Source organism: Calidris pugnax, unplaced genomic scaffold, assembly GCF_001431845.1.
Source record: "Calidris pugnax isolate Ruff unplaced genomic scaffold, ASM143184v1 scaffold360, whole genome shotgun sequence".
Classification (NCBI taxonomy): Eukaryota; Metazoa; Chordata; class Aves; order Charadriiformes; family Scolopacidae; genus Calidris; species Calidris pugnax.
Window position 1 is genome coordinate 268,841 of NW_015091129.1, and position 14,513 is coordinate 283,353.

The window sequence follows — 14,513 nt, forward strand, 5'->3', positions numbered from 1 at the left end:
AAGGTGGGTAATATCCCATCTTTTTCCTGGTGTTCACCCCAGATTTACACTAATTAGTGCTATGTGGACCTAAGGAGATATTTGCTTTGTTCTCTGATTAATTTTTAGCTCAGATATATGAAAAAAAAATATGTATCAGCTATTGTGTTGAATGTAGGTAACATCAAGTAAAGTATGCATGGAAACTGCAGGGAGAAGAACACTGGTCAAACCAAATGCAGTCTACAGTAGGGTACACACATGAAGATTACTCCATTACTGTGATTGTGCTTTGGGTAGTCTCTGTTAATAGTTTAGGGATACAAACAATGGATTTTAAAGTTATTTATTAGCTACTTATCATTATATATAAATAAAAAGTTAGATTAAAGTAGTAATAGGTAATAATTGAATGTGTGATCTTAATTTAAACTTCAGTATATATGTTCTACACTCTTGAACTGCCTCATTTTAAAATGTTTTCAAATTTAAGGTGTATTGTGTACTAATTTATGCCTGTGGCTTTCAACCATTTCAATTTTCTGGCTTCTAAAACATCTCTACTGAAGGATTCATATGAAGTCTTCTAATTTTACACAATGAAATTGCCTTTAGCACATATGAAATTTCTTCTCCTAATTATTTTCTCTAGTTGTAGTCCCTAGGGTAGACGAGGGACCTCTATTATCTGCCAAAGAAGTATTAAAGGCAACACATTTATACAGTTATTTTTTTCTGATTTTTGATGCTACAATTCTGGTTTTCTCCATTCCTGTAGCCACTGAAAAATGAACAGAGAAGTGACAAATGCCAAATGGCAGGATTTCCACACTTTTCTCTTCACAAGTCTCTTACTCTCTGCCTGTTAGTGCAATTCATACTCAAATGCTAATAGGCGCCACGTCAGTTGTAACCAGGATTTTTGATAAGTACCATTTTCTACTACTGCTGGTTCAATTCCCAACATTATGAGTGGCCTGGAACCGGCAATGCCATAAAGGCTTTTACTCACCCCGGAGGCAACCAGATTTTAGCAGTGAATTGGGCAGCATTAATGCCTCGTTAATTAATGCACATAACTTCAGCTGGTGAAAAACTGAGGTCTGACTACCTTGTGGTGATGAGCAACAGCAACCCGCCCGCACAAGAGGGAAGGGAGGAGTGTGACACCACTCCCTCCAGCAAGTCCCACATTCCTGTGAAACGGGCTTTTTCTGTTGAAGATCGTGAGTTTTGAAAGCACAAGCACGGCAAATCAAATGTGAAGCAGTAACTGTATTGCTGTCATAAGATTTCAACAGAGGAATGATCAAGTAATTGCCATTAAAAATGAACTGGTAGTTTCAAAGAATCTCATTCTACTCATCTTCTTATCACTTAGGCACCAGTCAAACTCTAGTTCTACCACCTTCTCCAACAAAACAGATTAATATTATTGCAAGCACGGAATATAATTCCATAGTGAGAGACCAGTTTCTATGGGAAGCAGTTGAATTTTCCCTCATGTTATTAGTTACCTGAACTGCTATTTTATGAAAACAATTATACTTTTGAACTGTTCAAAGATGATGAAGAGATATAACAATTTCAGGGCTGTCAAACATATGGAACAATTTGAGAAACCTCCTGGATTTTGTTTGAGAATCCCCAGATTATGTCCAACAAAACACATTCACCCCAGCAACAGTTACTCAAGAACTGGAATGAATTTGCATTTTTGGGTTGCTTGTTTTTGGTTTTGGTTATTTTTCTTTTTTTTTTTTTTTTCTTGCTTTGAGAGAGGTATACAAATGAAATTATTTTTAATAAACATAGCCATTTGAATTAATTGCACTTGGTTACATATTTTTATCTAGAATGTGAGTAGAATTGTCCATAGTGAGATAAGTTTTGTATCCTGCATTCACATGAGGGCTATGCAATTCGACTGAATAAAACTAATGCATCCCAAGAAGAACCTAGAGTTGTACCTTGCTGGTACACATTTATCTATTTGTCCTGCCTTCCCTGAACATGATCTGTTAGATACTGCCAGAGGCACAAAGTGTAAATGTATTGCTGGCCAAAATGAAGAGAGACTTTTGAGTTACATGGTCTGTTGGTTGCTATGGAAGTGATCAGAGATATGATTACATTGATAGTAGTGGGAAATTTATATAGAAACTCAACAAGGTAAGGATAGTGCAGCCTGGGTTCAGAAACCAGGGGTAACCAGGGATGTACATAGGTAACTGAGAAGTACATACACGTATTTACACTGGAAAGCTGGAGTTATGATGGTCTCTTCCAAACTCAAAGCTATTAGCTGAATTTAGTCACCTTTTATTATACCTATTGCATATGACCACTCCCAGATCTTTAAACAAATATTTATTCTTTTAATTAGTGATATTATCTTGTATCAATTTGGATGTTCGGTTCTGCAGTCATTCATCACACAGAACAGCACAATGCTCTGGGAGCAATTCTACTAGAAATATAATTACATCAGCCGAACACCGAACGTAAGAGGATATGTTCTGGAGAAGTACAGTCATGGTCCTTAAAATGTTTTAATAAATGAAATATTCAATATTCCTGTATTGTTGGATGATCTTGCACTCAGTGAATAGACAGCTAGAGCTGTATTTCCGTCAGGAACAGTTTTGAATTAAAGCACCACTTCAAAATAAAAACGCCTAAGTTTGGATTTCTTTTTCCCCATGTGTATTGGAGGTAGTATAAACCTTTTGGCAAATCTCACAATATCCATGTATGATGCCTCCATTGCACCTGTGCTTTTCCTTACAGCAAGATTTATACAATGTATGAGAAGGTGCCAAGCCATCCTAACAGATGGGCGTGAGAACAGAAAAAGAGGAGGCTACACGTAAAATGTGCATGAAGCGTGTTCTGCTGAAGCTGAGAAATTTCTAATAGTGAAACCAATGTGGACTATTTGTGGACAATATTCAGTAACCAGGAAAAAAATAAAAGGGTAGAACTGAGAACCTGGCAAAGATATTACCTGTGACAAGCCTTTTTAATTGTGGTTTGGGAGATGATGGCTTTTGCTGGCATTCATTTTGCTTATATTTATTTTTAAACTTTATACATCAGTTCATCAATAATTTCATTGAAGTAATGATTAAATGGGAGTAAAGTACTCTTTTCAGAAGCAGACGTCTTAATTGAATGCTAGAATTAGGTTCACAAGTCCCCTTGTGAAACCATGTCCATTTTTAAGGCGTTGTTTATACTCAAAATTCTTTTCAACTGCCACAAAGACTGCAGACACTGAAAGTCACTTACATCCACCCTGCTTGTTATAGGTGACTGTAGAATGGCTTTATTTAAATAAAACATGGACAGCAGCTCCCAAGCCTGTAACAGGCTATTGGTACTTTGCCTGACATCTTTTGGTAAAGCATTGCTGATGCAAGTGGCCAGCCAATTTTCCCAGGTGCAGTGGTTTCTGCAGGCTAAGGACCTCGGGTTGTCCTGGCTGTGTTCCCATCTGAAACCTAAGACCACTTAACTCTGTGACCACGGAGACATGCTGCTGGATTCACAGACCTTTCCTACTGTCCCTCAGCATGTGTGGCCAGATCTCATGGGCTCCGTAGTGGTCCTTTTACCAACTCAAACCTATTTCTGTGCACTTTAGCCTGCCATCTTTGAAATAAAGATAATAACTATGTCTTCATTCACACAGATGCTGTTACTGTAATTGCACTGCAGACTATAGTGCTGCAGTAATGGACACCACATAGTACCAAAGATGACATAATAATATCTACTCCAACCAGCTTATCTGCTTTTTAAATACTGTTAGGATGTGACCCTGCTCTCTTTGGAATCAACAAGAGGTTTTGCACCGGGTTTGAAAGAGTTGAGACCTGTCCATATGGAAAAAATGCCTACTGAAGAGATTGTTTTAGTGGCTTTATGCCAGATCAAGAAAAATAGTGCAGTCTTTCTGGATCATATTGCACATGTCTCTGTGCTGGTCAAAATATGCCACTGAAAGTTTCACTGTGATTAGAAAGGAAGGCTCTCCAGGAAAAGTCGTGATTTTTCTGCTGCAACAAAGTGAGTTTGTCCAACTTTGCTTTCCCCGCTGGTCTCCAGGAGATTCACCAGGATTTGCCTAACCTGATAAATGCAGTTAAAGGAGACACCTTACAGCTTTGTACTGCTTTGCATTTTTTCACTTGGTTAATCACTTCCTCTGATGTGTATCGCTAACCTGCTGCTACTTCCATGTGCCTGTGTGAGATCCTAGCTAGCGAGCTACTCCTCCAAGTTACTTAGTACTTGGAGTCAGGGAAGGACAAACATCAACTGTTGTTTCATGATCTGAAATTCAGATTATGAAAGGACCAGGTAAAGGAGAGATTCTGTGCAGTGACACCAAGTCTGGACACCTCTGTGGTGTTCTTTGTTACAAGAGATGTAAGGTAATTGCTGAACCAAGGCAGGCCCCAACAGGATGCCAAGATGAACTATTACAAGGTGACAGTATAAGCTGCAGCTTGTTGTAGGTGAGTTAGACAAGACACTGTGGTCCTTACCCAGCATGGCCACTGACTGCTTAGCAGAAATTGTTCATTTACACAAATCAATGCAGTACAAAAGAGGATCTTTTGTTCTTTTGTTTTCCTGAGCTCCTAACCTGCCTCTGGGACCCACCTAGGCTGAGCCTCAAAGCAAGACTGTTCCCATCTTCTGTGTCCCTTCAAGTACTATCCCCCTACTCCTTTCGAGGCGTACTGGGCTTTACACCTACAGTGTGCAGGTGTTCTTCCTCCAAGCAGGACCTGGGGCCTCTGATAAATCCAGCTACAAGTAGGAGCTGCTCAAGAAGGAGGTGAGCATATCACAGATGGAGGAGAGGAAAGGCAGTGAGCAGTCCAGCTCCAGGTGCAGGTACGTCAAACAGGGCTTGGCCCAGCCATTCCTTCTTGAGCCTAACAGCATCCTCAGCTTCCTGAGCAAAAGGAAGTTCTTCAGGGGGAACTTCACTCACATTTGTGGGGCTTTCTGGTTCAATTTTACACCACGTAAAGGTGACTTAATTGGACAGATGGTTAAGCTTCTCATAATATGGCTATAATGTAGGTATTGTGATTTATCTACATTGGAAGAGAAACTGTGTAGTCTTGCATCTTCTTGTTTTCTTTGCTTTACATCTTGTTAATTATACAAAGACATGTCTAAATGAAAACTATGAAGTGCAAATCTGGAATTCAAATATTTGACCGTTCCACAGGTTAGAAAAAATAAATTTGGTGTTTTAGATCAAGAACACTTCATTGGATACTTCCCTGGCCGTAATTGCAGGGAAAAATGACAGACCTGGGCATCCAGTTGTTAAAATACATGATATTTAAGATACTTAGATAGCCCTCAGACGTCTTTAAAGTATTCTTCTGATCTTTGAAGTATTTGCACTTGCCTGGTGTGGTAGAGCACTGCAGTTGGTTTGGCAAGGAGAGAAGAGAGCGCTATTGTGAGATGAGAACTGCATTCACCTAGGATTTTACTGCTGGAAGTCCTGGCAGTGTGCTTGGGTCTGGGAGTGGCCACTGTCCCCCATCGGGCTGCTACCTGGGTCTCTCTTACAGAGGTGGGGCATGCTGCTTTTCACTTTCCACTGTTAACTCAGGTAAACGGATTTTTAAAGAACTGTTTCTCTGTGGGGCTCAGGTGCTTGTCTTCCTTTAGGATTCATAATCATGAACTCTATTCTGGAACAAGGTGCTTTAAGCACTTCATTTAAAATAGAGATAAGGGTTCTTGTCTGTAAAGCAGGGCCAGCACTGAGTGCAAAGGCAGACAGCTTTGTATTAATTTTCAAGGACTTAGAGCACTTTCCTAATGTAGGAAAGGTCCCAGCTGGATCACTTCTTATTTACAGAGGCTTCAAACATACCTCTTCTTTTCTTGGCCACCAAAAAGAAAGCTATGCCCGAACAGAGATTTGAACCTGCATCTATGATTTTCAGGTTGTTTCTCTAATCACTGGAACATCAGAACAAAAGGAAAAAAGGTGCTCAGTTGGACCACAGATCAATTTAACCCACTATCTTACTTTGAAGTATATGTAATTCTTCGCCATGTGTTTTCCAGTCTCTACACATTTTCTGCTTCATGGGCTTAGTGTTATCTCTATGTATTTAGCAGCTCTTACTGGATTTCTCTTCCACAAGCCTGCCTAGTCTCTGTTTGAACCTGGGTGGACTTTTAGCTGACATCATCAGCTTCTGTTAGACCTCATCAGCTTTCAAGAATTTGTTCTGTTCCACTAGTTACTACATGAAAAAATCACCTATTTTGTCTATTTTGAACATGGGCTTCTGCTAGATTGTTCTATTGCTCCTCTGTATCTTGTTCTGCGAAAGGTAGCAAACAACTGATTTCTACTCACCCTCTCCTTGCACTCATAATTATATAGACCTCTATCATTTCATTCCTCATTTGTCTCTTCTAGACCAGGTAGGGCAGGATTCCTTGGCCATTTTTTATAAGGAAGCCATTCCATGCCTCACCATACTTCCCTTCTAATATACTTTTCTAAAATATGTGCTTTAGGAGTGCTGCTTTCATTGATGCAGATGATTAAAGGATATTATATCTGCTAATCCTGCTCTGGAATAGGTTTATTTCAAAACCAAATTAAAAGCATGTTTCCTTGCCTACAGAAATAATATTTTAGGCATAGCTAGGGGCAGGGCTAGAAGATTATGTGTAAGGAAAAGAGTGTTACATCTGTTTAATCGACTCACAGTAACAACTCACCTGACCTCTGTTATTCAAGTTAAAGTGGAGTATTCAGGAAATGCAGCATTCAGTGGTTCCTAAGTTTTATGAATAGTTGACAGGATATTGCCCTAAAATATTTATTGGTACCAGTGCTATGAATAAAAAAAACCAAACTCTGTCCTCAAAATTTAACTCTGTTGCTCAGCTGCTGTGTGATGAAAACATATAAGGACCACAGCAGATGAACAGATTTATGAATTTTTAGGACTGATAAATTTGAAGCCTTGCAACTTCCACTAAATTAATGTATTATCTGTGTCCTCTGTGCATTTCACTGGTGTAGGTGAAATGTCTAGTTCCTTTTAAATTGATCTCAAGACGCCTGTTGCTGTCAGTGAAACTAGCTTACCTAGCAAGGCCATCCTGAAACAAGTCTCAGTCTTTATCTGAATGGCAAGCAGGCCAGTGCTGAAGTCGTAATTTTCATTGAGGAACTCTCATTTACTCTCCCATTTATTCTCTTCCATGTTCTGACTGCTTGTGCCCTAAAGTTCTGCTTTAAGAACTGAAATGCAAGAATAATTTGTGTTTCTTACTATGTCACTTGTGTTCTAATACATCTAATCCAATGTGAAAATATTCCTATTTTGTTCAAATTTGTTCATGTTTTCAAAACTTAGAGGAACATCTGCTTGAGCAAAAAAGAAAAAAAGAGAAAATAAATTCACCACTTTTTATCACTCTAATTTTTAGTTAAGACTTATCAAAAAATACCTCAAATGTTTCCCTTTACAAGAATAAGAAAAGAAGGGTGAGAATGGAAGAAGAAACACATTTCCAGATCAACTTATGAGACAACAAACAAAGAAAGTGCACCTTTCTGAAGTGACACGGATTCTTTCATCATTGGAGGAATTGAATCTGTCATCCTTTTCTCTAAAATATTCTTCTATGCACTGCTCTTCAAAATCATGGACTTTTTTCAATTCATCCTCAGTTATGAAAAGTTCTGTGGAAACAATGGAAAACAGGTGAATTTGGCAAATATTAACACGTGAAATTAACGACATTCTTCTTATTGTGGAACTCATGGACTAAACATTCACAAGCAGGCTTCAGATTTATCTGGCATTTTGGTATGAAAGCGGATAGATGCAGCTAATTACCAAATTAGTGGCTTCAATTATATATGATTCTGTAGACAGAAATACTTAAGGCAAATGCTGAGCAAACATGAATGTGTTTTGATTGCATGAGATCTAAACACAGCTGCTGGTCAGGTCCTGGAGAGATGGTGTGAACCAAGGCCCACCTGTAACCTAATACAAATATAATCAAATTAGCAGACTGCTAGGAAAGGAGTCTGAGAGTACAGAGGGTCTATCTGATATGGCAAGAGCTGATATCTGCAGGCAGCAGTTGTATCTCCAGTGCCATCGCATGGCTCCAGCTCCCTCTTTACAGGGAAGTGGGCTGTGGCATGGGCTAATGTTGGGAAGAGATGCAGATGCCTTAGCTCCCTGCCTCTGTCATATATATTTGGGGAAGCGGATATCTTCCACTTTGAAGAACTAGATAGAGAAGAGTAGAGAAAGTGTTATCAAGATAATCTGACAGGTTTTCCATCATGCTTATGGAGGCTCGTATTAAAGCGTCTGGAGAAAGTACTCCTCCAGTCTGAGACAGTGTCACAAGGAGGCAACATTTGTCTACAAAATAATTACTTCTTACCATCTCTCATCTTATCTAGGCAAAAAATGTGCTGGGGGGAAATATGTACTGTTTGCTCAAAAAGTAGGAATTCTCTCTCTGCCTTTGCAGAAATAAAACTGAGATCTGGAAGTGCGATGGACTGTAAGAAGAATTCCAGCAGTAGCAGACCTCTAGCAACAGCAAAACAAACCCCTTTGCTTTGAAGGAACGAAGGAACAACCCAAACATTCCCAGAAAAACATAGCCACGTTAGTGCTCTGAGGAGAACTAAGGGTTGGGTAATGCAGATAACACTAACTAATTCAGGTAAGATTTCTGCAGTTAAAAGTAGTGCTCTGCTGGAAAGGTTATCAAGGTGCTGGCCTTCATTCACGTCAAACACTAGATATTACCCAGGGCATTCAAAAGTCCCACTCTGTAAATTGTCTAAGGCTTACTCAATCCATAGTCTCTCTCATCTGGGTCGCTTTCATGCTTCCGCCATCTGCAGCAGAGGTGTTGGAATATCATAGTCATGTGGCTGAAAATGATCAGAGGTGGTGGGAGAACAGGTCTTTCATGAAATGTCATGATTAGCTGGTATCTTTGAAATTTCCATACTTGGTTGGATATGGATTTGACTTCAAAAAATGTATTGCTAGAAGGCAAGAAGAGAAACATAACATCAGATTGAAATGGTTTCAGGTACTGTGCCAAAGACGATATAAGAGCACCCTAACCAGACACATTTCACTAATAGTGCCAAGTGTTTTCTTGTCGCAAAAAGAGGAAGAAGATCAAAAGAAATTTTTGCTTCAGAAAAGCACAGTGGCAATCAGTATCTTACTACTGTGTACGTCTGCTCTGTACAAACATTGAGTCTTAAAACAACCCAATGACCCACAAAGTATTTTTATTCTTGTTTTCCATATCACCATGGGAATGAATGATGCCATGACTGAATTTGAAATCTTTTGAGTGCTCTGCCCTCTCGGGTTTCTGTTCCTGGAAATGAAGCAATGTGAAGAATTTGGCATTTCCCTCATTCCCTGGAGACAAGCTATTGCCTCTTTTCCTCTCACCCTCATATCCTCTGAAAGTGAGCCTCAGCCAAAGTCTTCAGTTTAGCAGTCTTCTTAGGTTGTGAATAATGTCCACCCCTCCCAAATCCGTACTTTGCAACATGTCACTCACTTGAAAACAGCAATGAGGAGGTTCACCAAAAGGATGTTTGCAACCAAGAGGTAACAGGCCATGATGGCAGGAACGATCCATGCTCCTGTCTTGCAGGGAGGTAGCTGGATTATTTTGCCATCTTCTCTGGTTTCATTTTGACCACAAGGAGCTGGGAACAAAAATGCAAAAAAATGCAAAATGGGAATGAATCTTATTTTTTCAGTGTTTTCGTTTTTTTTCAGAAATATTTTAATATTTATAAAGGCCTGCCTTCCAAAGCAGTATCTTCCAAATAACAGTGGCATTGATGTATATAAGAAGTGTGCACTTGCTATCACAGATTTTACAAGCTGCAGTTCTTGTTATTGTGTGTTATTTGCCATGAGTATCAAGATACTTGCCTCAGAAATTGCAGGAGACACGCCTGGTGTGAGTAAGCTGCCTGGTTGCATACAGCTAAAATATTACAGTACCCTGGTAGTAATTAGTGGCTGTGCAAATAAATTGATCAAAATGTTTAATCCTGGAAAAAAACCAACTTGTGTATTATTATTTTAATGGTCAAAGATTTGTCTTTTTTGATTGATGGAGGCAGATGTGATAAACAGCATAAGGAAAAAGAAGTACATGAAAGTAAATTAAAAAGCAGACATTAATTGCTGTGGACTGCACTGCCCTGAGCCCCCCCTGGGACATACTCATAATGACCCTCTGCTATTAAGGACTTTTGACTGCATGCCTAGAAACAGTGGGGGAGATTATCAAGTCTTTACTGTAACAGGTAAAGGGACATGTCAGCAGCAGAGTTGCCACCTGTTTCTTCCCTGAATGCTTTGGAACCAAAGCATTCTCAGTATTAGTGTTGTAGAAGTGAAGCAAGGGGAGAGAAAACATTGTGCAATAGTTTTCCTTGCTTATTTTTTCACATGCCTTCATGTGCCGTAGTGGGTGACCTGCAAGCACGGCTCCAGTTTATGTCTTCCTAGCCTCAGTCCTAGTAGTCCTAAGTATGTCTGTAATCAGCTCTTCAACAAAACAGTTGAAGCAGCAGCTTACATATAAAAACCATTTTAGTAAGTGCAGAGCTACAGCTAGCTCCACCTTGTTGCCTTCAAAAAGAAGTTTAAGTGAGGGATTTTCAAAGTACTCAGCCGCTGATATCAATGAGAGCTTCCCACTGACTTCGTAGACAACAAAGTTTGCCAATGATATACGTTTTGTAAATTTCCAGCCTATATCAACAACTTATTTCCAATACCTGTTACTATTACTTGTTCTCAAAAAGGTGCTTCTGAACTTCCCTTATAGGACATGGGGTTCAACTGTGGGTGTCCGTATTGGCAATCATATGATATTATGTGTGATTTGGGTACTTGGTTTGGGCACTACATATAGCTGTTAGGCTATTACATATAGAAATATTATGGCCCTATGGCACAGAAGAAAACATGATACATTAGCTTTGAACATGAACTCTCCCAAAATGTTCAGCTCACAGAAAAAGAAATGGCAAAGCCAAATACAAGCAATACTACATTTATAGGCAGCTCTGTTGTGTTTGGACCCATGTTGTCACTAGTCCTTCCTACTTACAAAAATACATTTTATTACTGGAACAGGCTGAGAGCATGCAATTCTTTATTTCTCAGAAAGCATCACCTTGCAGATTGTTTTAAGTTAGTGATGATTTCATGCTTCCCACACTGCTCCAAACAGTGTTTTCATTCAGATGTTCAAAATGCCATCTGTGAGCTGCTGTGTGGAACTATGTGCACTCAGCCGTCACCCAGTAGAAACTGGGACATTCAATACCTCTTGGTATCAGCACTCACCATGAGACTTACATTTCTGTTTGTGTGGAAACACTAACTTGCTTACATGTTGACTCAGAACTACAGAGTCCAACACAACACAGTAGTGAAACCCATCATGATTTCACCAGCAGTGGAACAATCACGCTATCAGTTTATGAAACCTGTTGTTCTTTTGTGTGCTGAAGAACAGAAGAAATAATTTTGTGTTTTGTAGCAATGAGAGAATTGATGAAAAGCATATTTTAAACTTTAGATCAATGAGATCAAAAACTCAGTGCAAAGCCTGGTTAAAACTCTATTATCCCATTTTTTTTCTATTAAAAAAGAGAATTTAATCTAAAAAAACCTCCCAGCTTTGCCAACTACTGAGACAAAAATGATTTCTCCAGTTTCACTTGCCTACAACAGAGTATTTAGAATACCAGTAATGCATTCTGTTGGTTTATGCCACACAGTAATGGCCAAATTAGATTTCCTATAAAGACAAGTTCCCATAGTCTATTCTACACGTGCATAGGTGTTTGGTTTGTCCTGAAGGTTTGCAGGAGTTTTTAAATAACATGGGAATACTAATCTCATGCCTTACTTTATGGAGAACTAAGCCACCACTTAATGTTCACATCTTCAGCTACGTGCAAAAATGTATGATGTGTGTCCAAAATGCAGAAGCCTGGGTTCCACTGCAGATCACTGAACGTTTTCTTCCATTTTAAAACTATAACATTAATTGCAAATATTTTTTTTCCCCCACCATTAAATAAACTGTTTGTTTAAAATAATTACTCCCAGGAGACCTGAAACAAAATTTTCTCTGCCTGTGAAAAAGGACAGAAGACTCTGGCAGGAGGCTAAAAGTAGCAATGATATTCAATTTAGATTATAAAGGCAATTGTTTACACTTAAGAAATTAAAATTCTGTTTGTAGAGTTCGAGAAGACTTTGTTATGGTAACCTGTGGCACTTTGGCACCCCCACTGAGTATGTAGAGTCTCAAGCACCTCTTATCTTATTGTTAGAGTAACCTGGGCTAGTTTTTGTCCCCACAACCTGCACATACCCCTGCATAGATGCCCACATGGTGGCCAGCCATGGATCTCAAAATTCAGACAACCGCACCTTCATTAGAGCAGCTAGTTCACTGATGAGTAAAACAGGACAGAGCATATGAATCCTATGTTAAGCAGTGCAAGTGCTTTTCCTCAAGCAGACGTCAGGTCCCCATTTGATTAGCGGTGGTGTCCCGGGGCTCCCACTGTGGTAGTGCTGTGATTCCCACAAATCCAAGGCTTTCACTCACTGGGTGCTATGCCTTGTCCCTGACGGACCCACACCTGCCTTTTGTGTGTAACACGATTTGACCACTTTAATTATGTTTGGAGAAGTGAAGCAATTTTTGTAGTATGTGCAGGAACATACTGTGATAACAAATTTTTTCAAAGCACAGTTTTAACTTGTATGAAAGCATACTCATCATTTTACATTACAGCCTTGCTTTGACAAAAGATTCATAGAGTAGTACTTAATTCTAGTGAAATGTGTTACTGAAGCAAATTCTGTTAGTGTAACTATATGCCTGTTTCAGGTAACTGAAAAACCCAATCAGTCCGATACCTACAGGCCACTGGATAAGGGTCAGACGTGAAGTCCTGAACTCAGGCTTTAGAAAATAATAAATGGCTGGAGTTTGAATTTCAATTACACGCATTAACGTCACTCAGCTTTCAAATATTGCATCCTGACATCTGTGGATGTACATTGTTTTTCTCATCTCTTGTTTCCCTTTTCACTCCTAGGCTTTTTTTTCCTTTTTGGCTCCTATTTACAGTTTCCCGTATGGGCCTTTCCTGCTACATACCGAACTCTTCCTCTTTCCTGGCCAGCAAATAGTTGCAAAGCAAACAGCAGTAACCCATGCCTCTGTGCCTTTCAGGCCTGAAGCGGCAGCAGAGCACAGGAAGAATTTGTTTCCCTGCTGTAATTACTGTCGTGACATGGGCAATGCTCATTTATACCGTGTATTGGGTGGAGGGCTTGGGAAATAACGTTTGCAAATTTCTGCGTCATGATTCTTCCCCCAGCTGCGCCCTCCCAAAGTAGTTGTGGGAAATAATGGAGAGAGGAAAGTATATAATTGAACCGCTTTGTTACCAAATAGCTTTTTGCCTTTTAAGAAAACTTCACCTGGAAAAATGGATAACACTGTTACAATACAAGTTGATTTGTTTGAAACCTCAAGAAATTACAGAATGAGTTCATATGGTCACGATTCTAAAGAATAAGGAAACCAATAAGTGAGTATTAACTAACACACCAGTCCATCTTTTTTTTTTTTTTTTTTAATTATTTTTTTTTATAATTCATATCCAAGACATTTTGTTTTTCACTCCTTCTTAAAAAAAAAAAAAAAATTATGTGACCTTTTGCTTTTGGCTAAACACATTGTACCCTTTATTAATTTGTAGGGTTTTAACCAATTTATTCACAGACTTATTTAGGTTGACTGTTTCAGTCTTCCCAAATCTAAAAAAAAAAATGAGGTTTTAATAAACACCCCATCCCTTTTTTTTTTTTTTTTTTTAATTATTTTTTTTTATTAGAGTCTGGACATTTTACAGGCACTGTCATCACCATTTTTATAAGTATATAGGAACCTTCCAATTTTGATCTACACTGAACCCAAAGGATGTGAAAACATTTTATGATTTTTTAGTCAAATATCTAAGCACCCTTACCAGCTTGCCAGGTGGTAAATATTGAAAAAGGCTAAGTGAGCTGCCTAGGGCTGTCCGGTGCTTCACTGACAGAGAAAATATTGAACTCTGGGAACTCTGAATCTCACACCATTGCTCTGTTCATCAGCAAAATTATCCAGGGAATCGAACAGTTTCTCATTACTTCAAAAAAGTTGCTTTAACTACAGCATCGTAACCTTACATGTTGCTTCTTGCCCTCAGCCACATTAAAAATTACTTTGAAGTGTCTCTCCAACCTGCTGGTATATTAATAATAATTTATAGTAAATTTTCTTGTTCTCTCTAGTGCTTTCTCCCTCCTCCTACCCCCCACCTTAAAAATATCCAACTAAATGGAACCCAAAATACAACCTCA

At 39.0% G+C, this 14,513-nt stretch overlaps 1 protein-coding gene across 8 annotated transcripts in view; it reads right to left on the reverse strand.

The window, feature by feature from the left end:
* The window catches only part of TRPM3 (transient receptor potential cation channel, subfamily M, member 3), a 278,412-nt gene that overhangs the window by 7,585 nt on the left and 256,314 nt on the right, over positions 1-14,513 (reverse strand). For all 8 annotated transcript variants that reach the window (XR_001413818.1, XM_014958485.1, XM_014958484.1 and 5 more), the window contains 3 exons: positions 9,610-9,760; positions 8,874-9,073; positions 7,600-7,732 (listed from right to left, as the gene is read on the reverse strand). Coding sequence is in view for 7 of the 8 variants with exons in the window: in XM_014958485.1 (XP_014813971.1) it covers positions 7,600-7,732; positions 8,874-9,073; positions 9,610-9,760 (484 nt within the window). In the remaining variant the exon portion in view is untranslated. The remainder of the gene's footprint in view (positions 1-7,599; positions 7,733-8,873; positions 9,074-9,609; positions 9,761-14,513) is intronic.